Raw genomic sequence first — 22,183 nt, forward strand, 5'->3', positions numbered from 1 at the left:
ATCAATTGAGAAGGAAGGCTTATTCATTTTTTCTACTAGCAGCAGTATAACTGTTACGATATACAGACTGAAAATCAGCCTCAGCAGAAATAATTCAACAGAGGCAGTTTCAGAGTGTAGAATGCAAGGAGTGCCAAGTCACTGAAAGCATTCCTGGATCCCATTAGCTTATCTTCTGAATCAGCTGATGTTCCCAGAGAGCTAAGAATCCCAACTCTTTATTTGGAATCTAGCTGTCTAAAAACTTTCTCCCTATCAATCTGCCTCTTTCCCATCCATTTTCTGAGGTCTTTTCTGTGGAAAAATAGAGGTCTCCATTTTGCCTACAGCAGGAGACTAGGGATGATGCTACCTAAAGCCTCCCATATGCACATTTTATATAAACTTGTATTATGGTAGTGGCCACAATGCAGTAGGCTCTGTCCAGATATGCAGTAAGAGGCAGTCCTTGTCCTGATGACCTCACAACCTAAAACAAGCAGCAAACAAAGAGGGGGAAAAGTATTTTCCTCCACCCTATCAGCTATCTCCAGTTGGTCCTTAGACTCCCTGTGAATAGTCAGTTCATTTAATTGGTGCTTTGAAAAAAGGTCCATATAGACCAGATCAGAGAAGATGTTACCTGTATAAGGGTCATGCAGGAACAAATGTGAGGATGACTGTGGGAGAAATGGAAAAAATTGGAGGTCATCTGATCATCATGGGCAGGGAGACAAAGTGTAAGAGTTAAACAGTTAATTTTAGGCCGTATAAGTAGAGTATATGCAAAAGAACAGCTGATCAAATTCCTCAGATTGGCCCTATGCATATGGGTATGATGGTGGGAGGAAACAATGCTTTTTAAAGCCTCCCACACACCTGTCTTGTACTATGCTTTAATTTGACAGTGCTTATTACTATGGCCTCTGCAGAATGCTCTTTTTGAAACTTAAACTGACCAGGAGCTACTTGAAGTCTTCCATGCCTCGGACATTCAGGATTTGCCGTAACAGAGCAGAAATTGACTGACTTTTAATACAACAATCTGGTAGATGAACACAAACACACACACTGGCACCTTGTGGGACCTGGTGCACAGATGAGCTGGTGCAACTTAAAGCAATTTGAGTGCACATACAACTCAAGAACCTGCTGAGGTCTGACACAGTGATGTTGCCACCCTCTCCTTCCCCTACACAGAGATCCATATGAAGTCTTGAGACTGGGTACTGCTATAAGTGACACATCTGTAATCAACACAGTTGAACCACCACCTTCTTCAGCTCTTGTGTGGGAATTTGCCAGAAGGGTTTGACTCATTTTACAAGAGACATGGCCACCTCTTTATCTTGCCTCCATCAGATTTATTATGCTTTCAGTTTATCTGGCTCAGTAATACTCTCTCAAAATGCCGGAGCTAGACAACATGCTCACCCTGTCAAATCATTTGTCCAATTAAACACTCATTGCTCATCCACCTGGGAATTCCAACTACTTGTTAATCTACAATGGAATACCACAAGGATAATTATATTAACTGTGGTTACTGGTAACTTTTTTTTTCTTTATCTGAATGTATAGTTTCTGCAGATCCTTGCTCACCTGCCCTCCATCCCTTCTTCCTTTGAATCAAAAATTGGAGTTTAGCCAGATGGAGAGACGCTGTGGACAATTGAGGATATGGGCCTTTTATACTCACAGAATGTATAGCTATGACTATCAGTTTGTGTACTGTTGGGTAACTGCTTTGAAATAGTTCCAGGACTCCTGAGCAATAGTGCACCAAGGTAGATCTGACAGAATTCCAGTTACTTGGGTTACCTTCTTGTCTCATCATTGATGACCCCTGGAACACTAGGCTACAATAAATGAGGAGACTACATTCCCAATTTTTTGTTGCATTATTCTTATGTTGAATACTGTATGTATCCGATTCTAAAACACATTGCATGGACCAGAACTCTAGAGAATAAAGAGCATACAAAATATAATTGTACTTATTTGGATTTGGTGAAACTCAGAAACTGGTATTGCAGTCATTAGTACAATCCCATAATTTAAAAGGGATGCTGGTGGGATTACTAATTTGTGTCCATTGTGGTTCTAGCAGAAAAGCTTTACCTTTAGGGAAGTTGGTGAATTGTTTTTTAAAACTAATTTTAGGCATAAAAAATAAAAATGTAACACAAGGCGTCTGACATAAGTCTTTGGATACCATGGTGTGTTTTTGTGATATTAGAACCTAAATGGAACAGAATGAAAATTTAGTCTCTTACATGCACTGCTCAGAGAAGTTTGACGATATTGTTTTTTGGTTATAATACATTTTCATCTGCCACAGTTTACTTCGGGGTGGGAGTGAAGAAGTAAAACAAGAATAACTCTTGCAGATGAAGGCCTTCGAAAATGGGATAGATGTCAGGGTACAAGGAGAGGATCTGAAACAAACACAAATCTATTTAAACGTATCATTAATTTGGCATAAGAACTGCCATTTTTATTTTATTTTATTTTTTGTTCTGTTTCATTTATTTTTGCAGACAGGCTCGTGGAGAGGAGAACATCCTCAGATAAGAATGTGGAGCCATATTCTGCTCCACAGAACCATCCTTCTGAAGATCCCTTTGGTTCTGTACCTTTCATTTCTCACCCAGGCAAGTTACATACGTAACGTCACTACCTCTTATTTAAATCTCTCTCTCTCAAAGGAAGCTTGTTCAGTTATATGACCAAACCAGTGCAAATTGGAATCATCAGCCTTGTGGTTGAAGATAGAATAGAGGACAACTTTTCTAATGTTATCGTGAATGTCTTGAAGTTTAAATCTAACCTAGCACCCAAATGCATTGATACATTTTACATTTCAAAAATTGCACATGCATGGTCTAGTGGATTTAATACAACCGTGTCAGTTAAATGACTAATTTTCCTTAATAGAATTAAATTTTTTTTAGGTCACACAAGAGTATTGCTACTTTCCTCGATTGTTTTCAGCCAACAACCTTTCTGTCTTCTATTTTAGTTGTTGGTTCCTCTGTTTTATTAGAACCTCCAGGTGCAACAGCAGAGGGATAAAGAGCTTAGCTTTAAGTCTGGTTACAGTCACACTTATGACACTGAGACTCTGTATAACTTTTTCTTTATAGAGACAGATTGTCTGACTGTACTGTGAACTCTGGGATCTAAAAACCAAATCGTGCTCTGTCACCTACTAATTTGCCAGTTATTAAAAACTCTGCAACAAGAACTTCATTGACAGTTTTAAGGCAGGAGGTAGGATAGAATCTAGGGCACTCCTCCATAACATTAAAAAAAGCTTTTGTTACTTTGTACTACTGTGCAGCCAGCAATGAGTAAAATAAGGTGCAACTTAAAGATGCTCAAAGTTGTGGGAATGTTGAGTTAAAAATGCGCTCTTGGTGTGATTTTTCTGACTGTCTATATCCACAGTAATGGTTCCTCTAATATGCTCAGATTTCACTGTCTTCAATCTTGGGTACTTCTTTTGCAGCCACATTCCCTTTTCTTCTTTCACTTTGCGTTTCTGTGAATCTCCTTGTGTGACTTAGGCCCTTTCTGACCATACACAACCAGGTGTGAACAGAATAATATTTGGCATTCTGTTCTCTGTGGTACTCATTAAGAGCTAGGCTGTTCTGTTCGCATTCTCTATCAACTTTTTCCTTGTCAGGCTGCCTTAAACTGGTTCTGCTCACATTATTACATTTTCTGAGTTTTCTTCCATTATATCTGCTCAGCAAGCACTAAATTACCACCTCCAATCACCCTGCTCTAAAGAGGTCTAGCATTGCTGAGGTCTCTTAAGCCTGTCCTAAGGACTGTGTTTTCTCCATAGAACTAGAGACTCTGTAGGATTTGCATTATGCAATATCTGCAGAGACTCTTCTTCGCCTTATAGGCAAGACTGAATTAATGTGAAATAAAGAAAGAAATGGTTCCCTTTGTGTGGTGGCCACCCAAATTAACATTGCTGTTTGCTTGCTGATTATATCAAGATCAGAAAAGTAAAAGGTTTCTTGCACTGTGATACTTTTTAGATCTGGAAACTTTTAATAGTCCCTTAACTTCTGACAACTTTTTGATGCTTTTACTCTGCTACTGCTTCTCAGCCTGGTGTGCCTATAACCTTCAGATATTTAAACTGAATTTATTAAATCATATAATGAAAAAAAACCACTTTTTTCCATTTACATATTTAGGATAATCTTGAGTCCAGGAAATGGAAGAGCTGTGGCGATCTTGAGAGAAAAACTATATATCTTCACTATTAACTTTTGCCATTTATAAAACTTAGAAAAAGGTATCTCCATTTAAAAAAAAAATATTTACAATCCTGGATCAGTTAAGGTTGAAAAGTAAGAGGAGACTTACAAAAGATCTTCTCTAGCTGTTGGTTGTAAAAATTCTTACACCACAGCAGTCTGGGAGGCCTCGCATATGTTGGGGTCTTTTACTGGGGGGCAGGGGAAAGCCCTGCAATAAATGTCAGTGGTGGTCTTTGCGTGATGGTTCCTATTGTATTCCACTGCGGATTACACGCTCACACAATGTGTCCGGAGCCAGAGAATTTGAAAGTAGTGTCCAGTGATCCGCGCATGCTCCCTTGCTCACCGTTTGACTCTGACTGAGGGGATAAAGGGCAGGGCAGACTGACCGCCTCTCCAGTTCCTTCTCACTGCTGCTTGGTGCACCCCTTAAAATAAAATTTAGCTTTGTAAATAGTGTTAGTGTTGTGTTATGTTAATCCTGGGGAACCCTCCCCACTAAACCTCATGTGGATACTATAAACACAGCTTTCAAAAGTGGCTTTATTACGTTAATTTCTTCAGCCAGGACAATTTGAGGCATTGGACACGAATCTTTGCTATTTAGCAAATACAGAAGCCTGAAAGTACGTCCTTTCTTTACAAGGTGACAATTATTTTTCCCCTAAATTCTTGACCTCATATCTACACCACAATCTGTCAAATCTCAAAGCAGTTTATAATGTCTTGTGATGGCTGGCACAGTTTGGTACAGCTCGTGAAAGAGTTCTGCATCCTACAAACAAATTGGTCCTTTGTATGTTAACTTCTGGTAGAGTGTTTTAGTTAAAAACAACAACAAAACATTCCCATACATAAATTTCTGCTATTAGAAATGGTACTCAATGGTAATGTGATAGATAGTTAACTGTCTTGGTCTCCTTTTGGTCTCAGCCTTTTAAGAATATCTAAACTGGATCCATACAGTTCCTAGGAACTTGAAGACTCTTTAAAAAAAAAATATATATATTTTCAGGCTCCCAGGAGCTGGAATTATTCTCTGAATCAAGTTGCGTTTTCTAGCTTTTGGTTTAAAAAAAAAAAAAGTTTTTTCATTTCTTTACTACTGCAAAGCATCTCTAATGAAACTAATGGATATTTTTACCAGAAGTATCTAGCTTTCCCTGAAAATTTAATTTTGAACAGGTAAATTATAGTGAGTGTCCCAGTCCTCAGACTGTGGTAATCAAGAATAATAGATGATGCATGATTTTAAATCTATAGGCATGATTTTAGACCATGGCAACTCCTGTGGTAAGTTTCTCCCCATCGTATTTTTACTATAACACACAGATTACTATAGATTTTGATTTGTAAATGTGAGGCACATTTCACTTAAATTTAGGCAGAAGAAATATGGAATAGAGTTGAGTCAGTGGGGCAAATTTGCATAAAACACCTGATTCCCTATATAAATATCAACTGTGACTGCACAGTTCTCCAGCTGCATGCAAAACATATTTACTTTGGTACTTTTGAGTTGGCAAGTAGATGATGCAGTTAACTCATGGTAGTATCTCTGGCTAAATGATCATCTGCTTAGCAGTGGTCCACTTCACAGTAAGAATATCTGAGTTCATGGAGTAATTCACTTTAGCGGGAAAAAATCTTTTTAAAAAACCTCGCATTTAATATTGTGGACTTTAACGGGGGGAAAAAAGCATAGCTTATATTGCAGTAATCTTTCTTTATTAAACTCTGGCTGTCTGTTTCCTAATACAGTGGGAATTCATGATCTGTGACAAGTTGATGGTCCAGAACAACACTGATTGCTTTGCCCGTGAAATGACTCAAGTATACTCCTGTCACTCATTCTGTTGTGTGATCATATTCCATCCTTTCCTTTTTGGGGATGAGCAGAGATTCTTTGGAGACTGTATATCTAGGCATCCTTTAATAGTAAATGATGAAGTAGGTTTCTACTATCATTAAAATGGATCAGTACATCAGGATCATGCGTTATGTAAGTCAACTCATGTTGTCTGATACAAGAGAAGTGCCACTAAAAACCATCAAAGACGTAACAAGTGTAAAGTTATTCACAGATGTTTTGAAGGGGAAAAAACATATATTCTAAGAACCAAATGTTTGTTTTAATATCCAGTTCTTGTCTTGAAAACAAGAGCAGCAAGCACCATAAATCTATTACAATATTCAGCAGCTGCTGCTCTGCCTGTCGTCAAGGAAATAGTGCAGATTTAGTTGAAATGTCCCACTAATCCTGGGCCTGACATGGCAAATTACTGTGAAATGATGGCGGCAGTATGTTACCAATTCAAAGAAAGCGTAAGGCCCTTATGCCCTACTCTTCCGCCCCACCCCAGCCCCTAAAATGATGAACCAGCAGAAGGCGTGTAATTACTGCAGTTGTTACAAGCCATTCATCCTCTTATAATCGGATGTCTAGAAAAAGAACATCAGAACAGAAAATTTCCTTAAAGATTAGGATCTTCTTATATGATTAAAGATGTTCCACCTGCCTTTCAGTTGAGTGAAGAAGAATTGTCTCCTACAAGATGCAAACCTGATTAGAAGTACATTGCAAACAGATGTTACTGCATATTTCTTCAGCTTGTATAAATATATATTTGAAATTTTCATTACAGCAGTTTACAGTTTGAGAAGATTATTAAAAAAAAATGAAATCTTCTGCCATGTTGATTTTGAAGTGCATTCTGGCAACATTAGAATGTCATTAAATAAACAAAACTCATTTTTTCCCTTTTAGGCATTTATTTTGATACATTTTTAAAATTTTTGGTAAATGAAGTATAGTTTGACAACTTTTTTATTTTGGGGGTTGAAAATAGAAATTTTCCTCCATCAATAACAGCGAAACTATGTAATGTTTAAACTTATGTGAATTATCAACAATACAGGGGCTTTGTATTTGGGTATTTATTTTTACTTGTTTAAGGTTGAATTTGTTGCTCATTAATTTAACAGCGACTCTGACCATAAAGTCACCAGGAATATTATTGTTGATTTCAAGTGGGAGTATGCTCATTCCCTAAAAGCAGGTTTGAGCTGTGCTTAGTCATGTGCAGGAATGTAGTGGAAGCTGCTTCAAGCAGTGATGAATCCAGCAAAGTCTAGCACTGTAATATTCCTTGAGGTGATCTCAAAATCAATGGTTGCTTAAAAAGGATTTTCTCTTGGACATGTTTTGTTGTGTGTGTGTGGTTTTTTTGTTTTTTTTTTTTTTTTTGGTGTATATAAAAAGTAAAGAAAACTTATTTCTTCAGAAACTGCTGTAACCTTCTGATAGGCGTTCTCTTCCTTTTATTCCCAAAAGGGCCTGATTCTCCCCTTTCTTAAACTGGTTTAAATCTGGAGTAATTCTACTGAAGGCAATGGAGACAGTGGTTTTACAACAGTGTCTCCAAGTGAGAGGAAAACCAGACTTGCCATCTCTATAACTATAATCTCATCATATGATTTAGAAGTTGCAGAAGTTTAATACATCCATAATATATCATTTTCCTCAGCAAAGCTCATGACAGTCATACGAAGCAAAATGTGAATCTCTTCACTGAAATAAGGGTTGCTGGATTTGCTTTTGTATGATTCTAATAAGTATCCTACAGTTTCAGTGGGGAGCATGTCAGGAAATTAATCTCAGGTTTTGAATAAAGCCTGCTTCTTCCTCTAGGCAATAGTTTTTCACAGTTTTATCTGCAGATAACAAAAAAGAAATCTATCTGCTATTAATAGAAGTAGAATGACTTTTGGCTTTATACTGCTGAGTCATTGACTATTCCAAATTAACTCCCATAAACTGGCATTTAGTATGCACTTTCAAGTACCTTGGGGAGGGTGCGAAGAGAACTTATTTCTAGATCTAAACAAAAACAATCTGTTCATAGAAACAAGGAAAACATACTTCTGTGGCTTGTACACACAGTATGAGAAGTAAGCAGTTTAGGGCAGAAGTGTTACTTAAATGAAAGTTAGACGTTATTCTAAGTCTAATAGTAACCAGAGGGGAAAATATTCTGTAAATCTGGTTATTCCAAAATTGCAGATGGAGTGGGTAATATTGAGGGTGGTTTTGATGGGGATGAGAATTAAGAGAACGTAGCTCTCACCCACACTTCTTTGCAAGCTGTCTTGTAAACTTCAGATTTACATCCAAGACACCCAAACGTGATCTCACTGTTCGTTACGGTCAATAAATGGGAACAGAATGCTGACACAAAGCTGTGGGGAGGAAAGATCTTACAGGTTCAAAGAAACAAATCCCCCACATAGTTTCTTGTTCTCTATTCTTGGGTTGTCTCCTATATTTTAGGGGGTTGGTCACCAATTTTAAACTGCAGTGGTTCACATTAGACCATGGCAGAGTGAGTGAGTCAGCATGGCTGCTGCTTTGTTAAAATCTTTTTAAATGAGAGGTTGAAAGGGGAGCAAGGGATGAGCAAGGGTCTTTGCAGTGCACTTCTGTGTGAAAGTTCTTTGAGTTATAGCACTAGCTGAGGAAACAGAGCTTTGATTCTGATCCCCACACTTACACGGTTCTGGTTTTAGAGTTTAAGTGGGCAGTCTTTTCTGTTATGTAGGATAGGAACATTCAAATGAGAACATGACTTGGCAGTCATCAAAGAATGAAAATCCTGCATATGTCTTCAAAGTAAACCTGTAACCACAACAATAATATACTTTGAATTATTTTTTTACTGTGAGACTTGTAGTCTTTCTGCCACTTGTTCAGAAACTCTGATGCTCTTTTTTTCAACCCCATAGCAACAGATATGATGCTTTTGTAACTGCATTGCATTCACAAGCTGAAGAAGTAGGAAGTTCAAGTTGAAAGGACATTATTTCTATGCATGATATGCTCTGTTCTCTAATTTTAAAAATGTACAAAAATGGGTATCTAGAGTGGGTTTCTGAGTTTGACATTTGTGACCTAATTTTCAAAAATACTGAGAGCTCAGTAGCTCCCACAGAAGTCATGGGAGCTCATCAGTGCTCAGCACTTTCAAGAACCAAGCCACTTATTTAGCTACCTACATATGGATTTAGGACTTTGCCATTCTGTTCATGTTCTCGAAACCCTGGGTTAGGAGATGGTTGAGTTGGTTAAAACTGCTATACTTACTGTATACGGGCAAGGGACTCGGTGAAAAACTAATGGTCTCTTTATAAATATGTCGTTATTTTCGTGTGATCGACCTACTTCAATGCTCAGATACCATAATCTTTATTCTGAAATGGCCTCTCGTATGTATATGATCTCTGTTCAATAGATTGATAGGTGGGAACAGTAAAAGACTTCAAATCTAATTAATTAGACATTTAGAATAAATAAGAAAGCACTCAGATAACAGTAGTCGTAGCAATTTATTCTTCCTGTTCCATGCTCTGTCCTGATTCTTACTGCACCTCTGTGCAGATCTTTAGCTCTGTTTCTTCAGTATTACCATTAGTGACATATGGGTGCTAACAATGTCTAAGGACTCTGTAGAACAATCTCAGACAAACACAACCCTTTTATCGACCTGATCCTGGAAACATGGCAGTGAGTAACGCTACTCATGTGACTAGTCCCATTAGCCTCACTAGGACTGCCTGTTCCTATGGCATTGCAAGGAATGGGGGCACCAAAGCTGATTGGCAATGGAACAGTTAATCATATACTGACTGTTTGCCGAGTGCTTTAAATATAAAAACTAAATATTATTTTGTCAGCTGTTAAGCTATTCCTAAATCTTTCAAAGCTCTTTTGGATTTATTACGGCTGAAAGAAAAACATCGATAAAGGCTATCTTGACAATAAGAGATGCTCGGGTGGTCAGACCCAATAACAGCAAATGTTCATCCCAGTAGCCAAACAAAACCCACCTAACCACTTCAGGTATAGTTGCAGTAGACATAGCAAACAAGCTCAAATTAAAAAATTATTTCCCAACCAATTTCTTCCCCCTTTCCTCCATTCTCAAGCCCATTCCTCTACAGGGGTTATTGTCCACTTATTGAAAAACTAAACTTTAGGATGTTAATTTATGTCAACAAAAGTGAAGTTGACCTAGTATGCTAGGACTTTTAAACTGTATAGATCAGATCCAGCACCATTGATTGTAATGGGCATAGACTCAAGCCCCAAGTCTGCCATGACAGAACACATGTAATAAAAATGTTTCCCATTGAAAACTAAACACGCACCATAATATGGGATAAATCTTGCCACAGTATATGCTCCAGGGGTCAGACACAGCCCTCACAGTTTCTCTTTGTCTTGCTAATGCAGTTTGCAGATGGTTAGTCTCCTAGCATAATCAGGGTGAGAGCATGAAGATGAGAATAAAGACTAGTATGTGATATTTAGATATTTTCAGTATACCAAATTCAGTTCATCAGACAGAAATTGAACCATTTGCCTGTTACAAGTGTTCAACTCTCTTCATACAGAAATAGGTGTGTGTAGGTATATACAAAAAAGCAGAATATACACATACTTTGGTACACATTTTAAAAACAGGTTTGCCTTTCTGAACCTAATGTTGCTAATGTCTACCCTAAATCAGATAGATTTTAGGTTATTTTCATTTTGCAAACTAATCACATTCATGTTAACAATTACAGTGTCTCAACAAACATTGGAAATGTCAGGATTTGCAAGACATGGGGTTATCAAGTCCCAACATGAAGGCTATACCTTTGGGAAATCTAAAGTGTCCAGTAATCCAGATTTTAATTTAACAGTAAACCAAATGTGCGCTATTTAAACTAAGAACAGATAAGAAGCAGTTTAACACCAGAAGCAAACAAACAGTCCAAAGCTATAATCACCTGATGTTTCTGGTCATTTTGTTCTTAAATCCATACAAAAAACATACATTACTTCTAAATTCTTCTTATGACTGGGGGCATGTTTTAGAGATGAAAAAGTGGTTATCAAAAACTATTCAGTTCTACTTTTTTCATAGAATAAAACAAGATAGTTCAGTAAGCGTCTGCTTCCTTCCAGAAATAGACCATTAACCATCAAAAGATAATATTGACCTTGCTTTGGGTGTTAAAGTTGCATACTCCTTGAGTGACAAAGGAATAAACCATAAGCCAACAGCAGAAGCTTTACCAGTTAGAAACCAGTGAGTAGAGTGACGAACTTTTTACTCAGACTAACCAATTCATCATTTAAAAAAACAACAACATGCAAACTTGCCCTGTCCTGTGAATAATTTTCAGTTGCTTATATTCCAGGGGGGCTGATTTTTTTGTATGAAAAGAGAGGGCCCAATCCTTTAGTCCTTGCTCAAGCACCACTGTCATTAAAGTATATGTAAATTTTGCTTAGCTGAGGACGTTCTGGGTCAAGTGCAGTACTACAAAGGTGGTTAATTGCTTTAACGGTACGTAGCTGCCCTACCTATAACTTACATTGGGTGTTGACTGTGATGTAATGAGTTATCGATTTATATTTATGCATTAATGACTGTTGCATATGGATATATTACTGAATCTTAATAACTTAAAACTGCCCACAGTGGACAGGACAAATAGCTCCCCCCAGCACAAACCATTTCAACTGACCATAAATCAACTAGTGATTATCAATTAGTCGAGCAAAAATATGTTTTGTTCCATGCTCTGAAGGTCGATAAAAGTGATCTCTTGTGATTCACCTAGAAGAAGTGGCTTCCATGCTAGGGGACTCTCCTGAAATTAACCAGCCTCAACTCCCTACACGAAAACATCATTGCACGGTCAGCAAAAGAGCTTCAACTGAGATGACGAGGCACAGGAAGGGGAAGCTGTTCAAGTTGTACAGGAACCAACCCACGTATGGCCGTATCAATTAAACTGAGCTGGGAAGCAGTCCATGGAGCATAGATGTTAAACTCGCATCCAAAATCCTGCCCTTGACACTCAAAACGGAAGAGCTGCATGAGATCTTTTGCCTTTAGGCGGATTTTCCCCTACTGTGCTACAATTGTATTTGTAGGAACAGGGCCTTGGGCTGGGGGTTACAAATCTGGCCCATCTCTGAAGTAGGTGACTGTATGTCAGTTGTAAGAAGTATTTTTTTATAAATTCAAAATATATTTCAATTTAAAAATAAACAAGCCTTTTAAAGTCTCATATTACACTTTAAAATGTATTAACTGCTGTAAGAATGGAGTTACATGTGGGGGGAGTATAGATGAGGGAAGAGAGGTAATTTGCCCTTCTGTGTTTTTAACGCTTTTGTCGACAAGTAATTTTGTTTCCATACCACCCCTTCCTGCTGTTTACGAAGCACTTCAGTGTAGCAGTGCTGTGCTGGTAGGTGTTCGCAGTTGCTTTTTTTCCTGTCTGGAGTGGAATATGGTAGTGGCTCACTTCCCTTTATTGTGCACCATTAAAAGAGACACTCATCCCCTCCTCCTTGCCGATCAGTTTAATCAGTATAACCATCCCCCTCTTTCCAAATCCTTCCATTGGCTGCCTACCCACCATTGCATCCAACTTAAGCTTCTCATCAACTACCCTCAAAGCTCGCTGTAATTCTGCTCTTCCCTACTAATCTCTCCTTGTCAAGCTGTGTCTTGCCCCTCATCCCCTCTACTCCACCCATGCTCTGACCCTTGTCCGCTCATTTGTCAGCTTTTTGCACAAGCCTCTCTGTGAGGTCTTCCGTGTGACCCTCTATGCTACATATGAGCTCATCTGCAAAGGCTTGACCCTATCCACATTTTAGTCCCTCTTAAGGAAACATTTGTGTGATGCTGCTTATGATGATTCTAGTTTGGAGGTTCTTAAACTTTTTCTTTCTAAGCCCCCCCCATGCTATCAAAAACTCCACAGCCCACCTATACCACAACTGTTTCTATACATATAAAAGCCTGGGCCAGCATTAGGGATTAACAATCAGGGCAATTACCCTGGGCCCCTCACCACAGGGGGACGTGCAAAGCTAAGTTGTTCAGGCTTCAGCATCAGCCCTGGAGAGTGGGGCTTAGGGGCCCGGGCTTGTTCACCCCATGCAGCAGGGCTTTGTCTTTCTGGCCTGAGCCCCAGCAAGTCTAATGCCAATCCAGCTTCATGGACCCCCTAAAATCAGCTCATGGGCCCCAGGCCCCTGGCTGAGAAGCACTGCTCTAGTTAACTTATATATAAACTGCCTCTTGTTCTCTTTCCTCCATCTCTATTCACTTGTCTGTCCTTAAATTAGAGGTATTAGATCAGGGAATATCCTGGAAAGCGCCTGGCTTCCTAGTAGGCACTGCTGTCAATAATTAATAAAGCCAGAAGTAAAGGCCAGTACAAGAGCTTAGCTTTATATTTTCCCCTGTAGGATGGCAAACCCCAGTAATAAAACTGCTGCTGCTCAGAGAGAGTCAGTCCTTCTTTGTAGTTCAAAAATGGGACTCATTAAAGATCATCAGTGCCGTGCTTCAGTAAGAGTGAGGACCTGAGCCGTCAGGAAGTAGAGCATTTCCAGAAAATCAATTGTTGTACTTTGGTGTGATACTAGAAATGTGAGACCTGTATTAATTAAGCAATCTTCTACTGGTGAAATGAAATCTATCTACAAAGTTATACATTTTCTCCATATTTTGTGTGTGAGAGTAAACTTTTCTGATGTCCTTTAAGATGAAAGGTGCTGTATACGACACCTGTAAGATATTAAAATATTAGCATAACTGAACTCTGAATTTTACGAAGATATCAAGGAACGCATGATACCTATGTAAAATCAGGGGTTCAGGTGACTCCTGTTCCCTCAGTTACAGGCTGGCTGAGTCAGCAGAAAAGGGAGCTGAAGCTCCTTGAGAGTGAAGCTAAACTCCAGTGGCACTCCTAATTTCTGCAACAGGGGAGCTCTGAAGTTCTGCTAGAGCAAGTCTCACCCCTGGCAGGAGGCTCTGCACCACTCCTGCAGGTGGTGATGAGCTCTGCTTATGGTTTACTACACTCTCAGTAGCACATCAGACTAATAACAGATAACTTGAGTTAGAATATCTAGCTCTGGTATAGCACGTCACATGTCATCCATAGATCTCAAAGGGCTTTACAAAATACTGACCGCCCGATCAATATCATTCCCATTTTACAGCTGGTGAAACTGAGGCAGAGAGGTGAAGTGACTTTCCCAAGCCACTTAGTAGGCCAGTGACAGAACCAGGAATAGAACCCAGCTCTCTTATATAACAGTCTGGTGCTTCATCCACTAGGCAACTCTGCCTCACCCATAAAACGGGGGTTGCATTGTAGAAAAAAATCACTTAACGAAAGAGGTAATTTTGTGCTATACAGATGGAGCCTAAATAAAGACGAGCTGCCTTTTCTATTTTCCCCCCCCCATCCTTTGTTTACAAGCTCTATAGACACTATTTTGGCCTCATAATTAACAAAAGTATTCCCAGTAGTTAGACTTGAGCCTCTCCTACCTCAAGTACAACCTTTTTCTGAAGTAGGGGGAATATTCTCTCATCTGTCTCTGCAAACCTACTATCCTGTACAACTGAAACAGGACCCATAATCTCTGTTCCATGGAGATTGAAGAAAGATCCTTCAGTGTATCCTCTTTATGCTATTTCATAAGACTTGATTTTGTGTTTGTAGTTTTAATCTTTCTAGTGCATCAGTGTAATGAACTGATTACACAGTAAGGCACTCAAGCATATGCTTAAGTGCTTTGCTGAAGCAGGGCCAACGTATTGTAGTAGGTGAGAAATTAGAACATAGCTTTTAAAATGTGCTTCTGGGAAGGAAGGAGGAGACATGACCTTTTAAAATAAAGCAACAAAACAGTGTTTCATAACAGCTACATCTTTTTATAAATATGTGGTACTGCTCAAGCATCTGTTTTTGCTGGCTTTTTCGTAGGGAATTAACATATGCTTGTACATATGCTGATCCAGAGACACTACCAGGTTGTCACGTTCACCAATCGTTCACCCTACCCATGGTGCTGTATAAAAAAATACCTCTGGGACTGTATGGCAGCCATGTGGCTTGCTGGTGTGCTGAATTCCCCCACCTCCTCTTCATCTGTGTAGTTCTTCACACGAAGCCTTCTTAATCAGACTATGTGCAGGAAAAGGTGAATTTCACCCTTTGATAGCTCCTGCAACAACCCTAGTCAGCATTATTGTTACTGCCATTATATTATTCTATGATCCACTCTCAGGTGATGGAGCTGCAATGTGATCTATGTTCTGGGGAGAAGAATGGGACATTGACAAGCTCAGGTATATTGTATTGAACTGAAGTGTAAAGCCTTTCTTCGGTTGATTGTAACAGTTTGTTGCTGTATTACTGTTTTCTTCCACCTAAATATTACTGAAACTCAGAATTTGAAAACTTCAAAGTAAGAGACATCTTCACAACATACAATATCCCAGCTCTAAAGCTTGAGAGTAATTACCCAAAAGTGACTCTTGATGTGTAAAAATAGCACCACCTTAACATATCAGTCCCTGAGTGTAGAAGTCATGTCTGCTTACTTTACTGGCATGAACAAACTTTTACTACTTCTAACGCTACCAAGCCAATGTACCCATGAAAGAGTAGATTGTATCCCTATTGTGCATCAGTCATTGAAAGTGAAATTGTCAGCTACATTCTAATTGCAGAATCTTAAATCAAATAGGAGGATGTCAAAGCAAGAACAGACTGATTTTTTTCAGACCCCAAGTTGAGCCTGCTAGTTTTTTGGTTTTTTTAAAATCCTTTCATGATTTGTAAACTGCTTAATGGGAGAAAATGAATATGGGACCTCACAATGTCAGTTTAGAGCATGATTTTTCTGATTACAGCCAGTTTGAAAAACAGCAAGACAAGTACTTGGAATGTATTCGTCAAAGAAATGTTTCCAAAATTTCCTACTGTTGCTACCACCAATTCAGCCTCATTGGCATTAACAATACTGAGTACTAAGGTAGACCACCCACTGTCTCAAGGGCAGTTAGGTGCCTGACTGGCACTTTTGCCTTTGAAAATTTCCCCCATATCAATTAGATAAGGGGTTCTCAACCTTTTTCTTTCTGAGGCCCCATCCAACCTGGTATAAAAACTCCACGGCCCACCTGTGCCACAACTTTTTTCTGTGTATAAAAGCCAGAGCTGGTATTAGGGGTAACAAGGAAGGCTATTGCCTAGGGCCCCCTGCAAAGCTAAGTTGCTCAGGCTTCCACTTCAGCCCCAGGTGGCAGCGTTCAAGGCTCCGGGTTTCAGCCTCACATGTCAGGGCTTCAGCTGTCTGCCCTGGGCCCCAACAAGTCTAACAGTGGCCCTGTTTGCAGCCCCCCAGTGGGTCCTGGACCCCTGGTTGAGACCCACTGAATTAGACCTCCTGTGATCAAGGCTAGGTAAACACTGCACTCAGAACATTGGTAGCAGTTGGTGTAGTCGGCTCCACTGCGGATTGCAACAGTACGGGCTTGGGGGGCCCTGCTAATATAGCATCTGCGCCCCAATATCCCATACCTAGTGTGAGTGCTAATGTAGGCCCCCTCTCCGGCCTTTTCAATACGGTGCCGTAAAACCTTGGCAGAGCTGGGTTCCGATACCATGCTGAAAATACCTGTGCCTGGGCTGTATTAGTGCTTGCATTGGGGCATCCGTGTTGGAAATAGGCACAAAAATGTGTAGTATAGACAAGGTCAAATGAAAGTGACTTTCTAGAGAAATTTAAACCAGTCTCGTGTAATCCTTTGAGAACTCATGTGGAGAACCTTTTTGAAGGAATTGTATATGAACTAAGCAATCTCCATTCTTTGCATTATATTCTTTTAGCTATGCTTGGACTGTGAAAACAAACTGCAAGTTGTCCACTGATGTAGGATGCTGCAATAGCTATCAGTCTATACTGCAGTTCTGTATCAATATAAAAACATCAGTATTGCTACAGACCAGTACCTCTGCAGCTGTACAGTGCACATGTTCAGTAAGATGGTGTCCACATTTGTCTTCCAAAAATGAAGAAGCCTCTTCAAAGTCAAATGCTGTCATACAACTGTATTGCCTTCTGATTTGTGATTGGTAGGAAGGTGTGTCTGTTACATGGTGTACAGAAACTGGACAAATTAGATGAAATGTGACTAGCTCACACTGGTAGACTTTTTTTTTCCATTAATTGAGCTTTGCAGGCTAGATTTTGAAAAGATCAGGACCCCACCGGCTTCCACTTAGGAATCTTAAAGAAACGGAAAGATTTTCAAAGCGCTCATCACCCAGCAATTCCCATCATTTTCAGTAGGAGCTGCATTGTTCAGACCTGGCCCTACTTGTTTATATTGTAGCCTTTTCTTTTGAAGATTGATACCAAGAGCTGTCAAAGGAGAGAAACAGTGCTGTTCCCACAGGCCAGATGTATTAGAAGTAACCTATGGGCACAAAGGTCGGACAGTTTACCTGTTTCATTAGCGTCAGATCAAAAGTTGAAATTCTATGTGGACTTTCAGTCTCTTCTGTGAGTAACTGCAAAAGAGGCACATCTGAATGCACCTGCACCCTTCTACATGTCTATATGGTGTATGTGAAATAAGAACTGTTTGTTGTAAAAGTGAATTTAAGGTTGTTTTATATTTTCTTTGGCCCTCCAGGTTCTCCAGGAAAGGCCACTGACAACTCAGCCAGCAGCCAAGAAAATAATTTAGGGAGCCCAAACAAGGCTGAAAAATCAAGTCAAGCCTCTCGAGAGCACCATCCAGGAAGAAAAACTGCAGGGGGACAAGTGCAGAAAGGAAATGATGAGTCAGAGAGTGACTTTGAATCTGATCCTCCTTCTCCCAAGAGCAGTGAGGAAGACGAAGAACAGGAGGATGAAGATGTCTTACAGGGGGAGCATGGAGACTTTAATGATGACAATGATACAGAGCCTGAGAACTTTGGCCATCGGCCTCTCCTTATGGACTCTGAAGATGAGGCGGAGGAAGAGGAGGAAGAAAAGCAGAGTTCGGATTCTGATTCCGATCGCACCAAGGGAAAGCCCATGGAAGGGATCCCTTGTGGTAGATACAGAGAGGTGGGTGGCAGTCATGAAGACAGAGAACCCAATGTAGCACTCTCTTCCCTGTCTGAGTTACCAAGTACTGTGGCCAAGGTAAGCCCTGGCCAAGAATTTGATGTGTTTGGAGCTGTCCCTTTCTTTGCTCTTCAGACTCAGCAACCTCAGCCAAGAGAAAAGAGTGACACAGATTTCTCCCCTCAGCCAGCTTTTCTTGGCCTGAGGCAAGAGCAGGATGACTTTGATGTCTTCACCAAAGCCCCATTCAACAAGAAGGTGGCCCAGGCAGATGGCCCGGTTGTCGGAGCTGAGACCCAAACCTCCCCTACTTCTCCCCGAAGTGTGGATATTTTTGGCTGCACCCCTTTCCAGCCTCTTCCCACCCCAAAGAGCAGTGAAAGCAGAGAGGACCTCTTTGGGCTTGTCCCCTTTGAGGAGATTACAGGGAGCCAGCAGCAACAGAAGGTGAAGCAGCAGCGGAATCTGCAGAAACTCTCCTCCCGGCAAAGACGCATGAAACAGGAGGTGCCCAAAAGCAATGGGAAGCGCCACCATGGCACCCCGACCAGCACCAAGAAGGCTTTGAAACCCAGCTACCGCACCCCAGAGAGAGCCCGCAGGCACAAAAAAACTGGCCGCAGGGACTCCCAAAGCAGCAACGAATTCCTAACTATCTCCGACTCCAAGGAAAACATAAGCGTTGCATTGACTGACAGCAAAGATCGAGGCAACCCTTTGCAAGCGGATGAGAATCTGCTGGACCCCTTTGGAGCCAAACCTTTCCACCCACCAGACTTGATGCGGAACCCACAACATCAAGGACTGGCTGACAACCGTGGGGACCATAATATAGTAGTGCCTGGTAGACCTCGACAGAGCTCCCTGCACGGGGCCGTTCACGGTGGTGATGGGCTAAAAACAGATGACTTTGGTGCAGTGCCCTTCACAGAACTGGTTGTGCAGAGTGTAATGCCACAGCAGGCCCAGCAGCAACAGGCATTAGAGTTAGATCCATTTGGGGCAGCTCCATTTCCTTCCAAACAGTAAGTGCTCCCACCAGACTATTTCTCATTCCCTGCACTATTTAACTTCGTTTTTAAATAGTGTAATAATTCATCTGGTTGAATTGACAGGAAACTGATTTTTCGTACAGTTTATTCAGCCTCGGTACTGCATGCCCAGCGTTCCCCCAGAATTTTAAATCCTGTGGTTTTGTATTGTACAAAACACCCAGAAAAAGGAGGAAGCATTTCAACAGGACAGCGCATTTCCAGAGCAGAAGAGGAATCCGACATGAGCTATTGTTTCAGCCACTGACTTTGTAGCCATGAAATATACTGTTCTGCACTTTTGCATGGCCTTTTCGCTTGTAGGCGAGGGGGAAAACCATGGAAGAAGGTCTGCCATGATGCATCCAGTTAGTCTGATGGAATGGAATCCTTCTATGATACAAACCTTTGACTCTCTCTGAGACCTGAGATAATATGTATGTGCTGGTATCCATGATCTGCTGGAAATTCTTCAGTCTCCACCTTCTAAATGAAAGCTCTTTTCTAATCCTAACAAAGAAACCTACTCAAAGGATTGTGTCTCAAGATTTCAGAGCATGGTGGTGGTTTGAGAACTGGTGCACAAGTAGAGGTGGAAGGCCATTTTTGTGTGCCTGAACATTAATATTTTTACAGTAAGTGCCATTAATATAAAATAGCAAAATGAAAGTCTAGAGTTAAAACTAAAGATATAGAGAATATATTGGTTTGCCAGATAAAATCATGGGTAACAAAGTAGCAGAAATACAGCCAGCATTTGCAGCACTTTGAAGACTACACAGTACATTTGACAAGAGGGGCTGATTTACCTGGATGCCATGTCTAGCACAGCGGGAGTATATCAGATCATCAGTAAAATTGGCAGCAAGTGAAAACACGTAAAGATTACAAATCAGTTTTATTCAATTATCAATTAGGGTTTGCATCTGAGAATACCACTTTTTTTTTTTCTCTTGGATTTTTATTCCAAACAAAATCTGTGTATATCTTTAGAAACTGTTTTTAAACAATTATGAAATTGTCACATAATATTCTTTTAAGTTCTGACAACTCTATTATTGTACTTAGTCTGTTTTATCAGAGTTTCTGCTAAATGCACTGAGCTATGAAGAAGCTATACCGTGAAACCACAGAGTTTCAGAAGAGAAGCAGTAAGCAGCAGGTAGCTTGTAGATGCTGATTACTATTCTGTCAGTAAACTGCGTTTCACACCACAAGGCCTTACAGACAGGACCCACTTCCTGCTACAAAGTACCTCTTAAGCCGACAGGTGCACATGAGAGTGCTAAAAAGTATAGTACACAGTATGTCATGATGGGCTGGTGATGCTAATCCACTTGGTGAATACATGATTTAGTTGTTGTTATAAAAGTATATACTACCTGTATATGGGCCTGATTCTCCACTGTCTTGTACCTTGTGTCTAGTCACTTACACCTGTTGCAAAGTGAGCAGAAATCAGAGTGGTGGTATTTGACACCTATTTCACATTCATTTTTCGCAGGCATAAATGACTAGACACTAGATGGAAGGAATCGGGTCTTCTTTGTTTATGTCACCATGGTATATCTTGCTCTGAATATTGACATTTTGCACAAAAAGCCAAGTTTTAAATTATTTGAGACAAATCAATGGATGAATGAATTGTATATGCAGATGCAGTGAGTGTTCCCTTCCTACCCACCTGCCCTCCTCCCCCCAGACACACTCACTCTCTCTCTGGATTAGCTGAAATCTAGATTAATACATTTCTTCCGAAAGTCTTAAGAAAAATACAGTTAGGTGCAGACTCTTCCATAGATTTTTCCAGAGGAGTCTGGCTCTTTTCGAGCACAAAAATAAAAAGGAGACTTCTTAAAACAAATTGCTGCTCTCCTTTGCTGGCTTTATTCAATTTTCTTTGACTGCTTTTTTGGATTGACTAGAAACCACCTGTAGCTAAAGTATTCATGTCTCTAGTCCTAGACAAGAGAAATAAGATACATACATGGGTCTTTATCTCTTTCTCTTCCTCTCTTTTTCCTTTATTCTGACAAAACAGATGAAATTCAAATACAAAGTCTTGCTGAGTTAGAGATGTCCTTCTCGTGCTAAAATGTTTAGCTTTGAGAGACAGTTAAAAATGGGTAACCTCTATCTGCATCTGAATATTCCAGTTTTTAGACTCTGTCCCTATTAATCTTTCCTATTCTTGTGCCAAGAAGCAGATGTCGAGCTTGCATTTTTTTCTGGCTCTCAGGTTAACATTGATTTACGAAGAAACACACGAAACTGCTTTTACGTAGCTTTTTATTGAAATTTCACACACATACCTAATTAGTTGTTGGAAGATGTTAGTTCCAAAAGTGATCAGATTACAGGATTTACACCCCCCCATGAGTAATGTGGACTGGGAGATTATAGTAAATCGGGTCTAGAACACTAAGGTCATGGCTTTCATTTGTGTAGAATGATCTTAACTACCTGCCAAACATTTGTCTGAAATTGAAAAAATCATTTTTTATTCATAGATATATCTCACACACAGGAATTATATCTCTGAATTTAACAGTCTGCACAAAGGGATTCTTGACTCTGGCTCTCTTAAGTGAAAGGGAGTTTGCCTTTGACTTCAATGGGGGGAGCATTAGGCCCCAAAAAAGGTTATGTACTAAGATAACTCCTGTCTTAGAATATCAATTAAAATGAGCGTAGAAGGCAGATTACTGCCATCCCAATTAGATTTCGAAGACTTTTATCCTGACACCTGTTTAAGCTGGAGAATATTTTAAATGTTTTCTTTCTTTCTTCTTCTTGCCACAGAAGGAAGGTATAGGTTAGATGAAATGAGACTAAGTAATGAATTACCAAGGGAGACAAAAATACTGTAAAACCAAGTAATTCCAAAATTG

The 22,183-nt window shown here is 39.9% G+C and overlaps 1 protein-coding gene across 1 annotated transcript in view; it reads left to right on the plus strand.

Moving 5' to 3' along the window:
* Positions 1-21,644, plus strand: part of BMP2K (BMP2 inducible kinase) — an 85,777-nt gene extending 64,133 nt beyond the window's left edge. The window contains exons 14-15 of the mRNA XM_050945249.1: positions 2,520-2,633; positions 17,840-21,644. Coding sequence (XP_050801206.1) covers positions 2,520-2,633; positions 17,840-19,290 — 1,565 coding nt within the window. The 3' untranslated portion in view covers positions 19,291-21,644. The remainder of the gene's footprint in view (positions 1-2,519; positions 2,634-17,839) is intronic.
* The last annotated feature ends 539 nt before the right edge of the window (positions 21,645-22,183 follow it).

The sequence above is a fragment of the Gopherus flavomarginatus genome, chromosome 3 (assembly GCF_025201925.1).
Source record: "Gopherus flavomarginatus isolate rGopFla2 chromosome 3, rGopFla2.mat.asm, whole genome shotgun sequence".
Lineage (NCBI taxonomy): Eukaryota > Metazoa > Chordata > Testudines > Testudinidae > Gopherus > Gopherus flavomarginatus.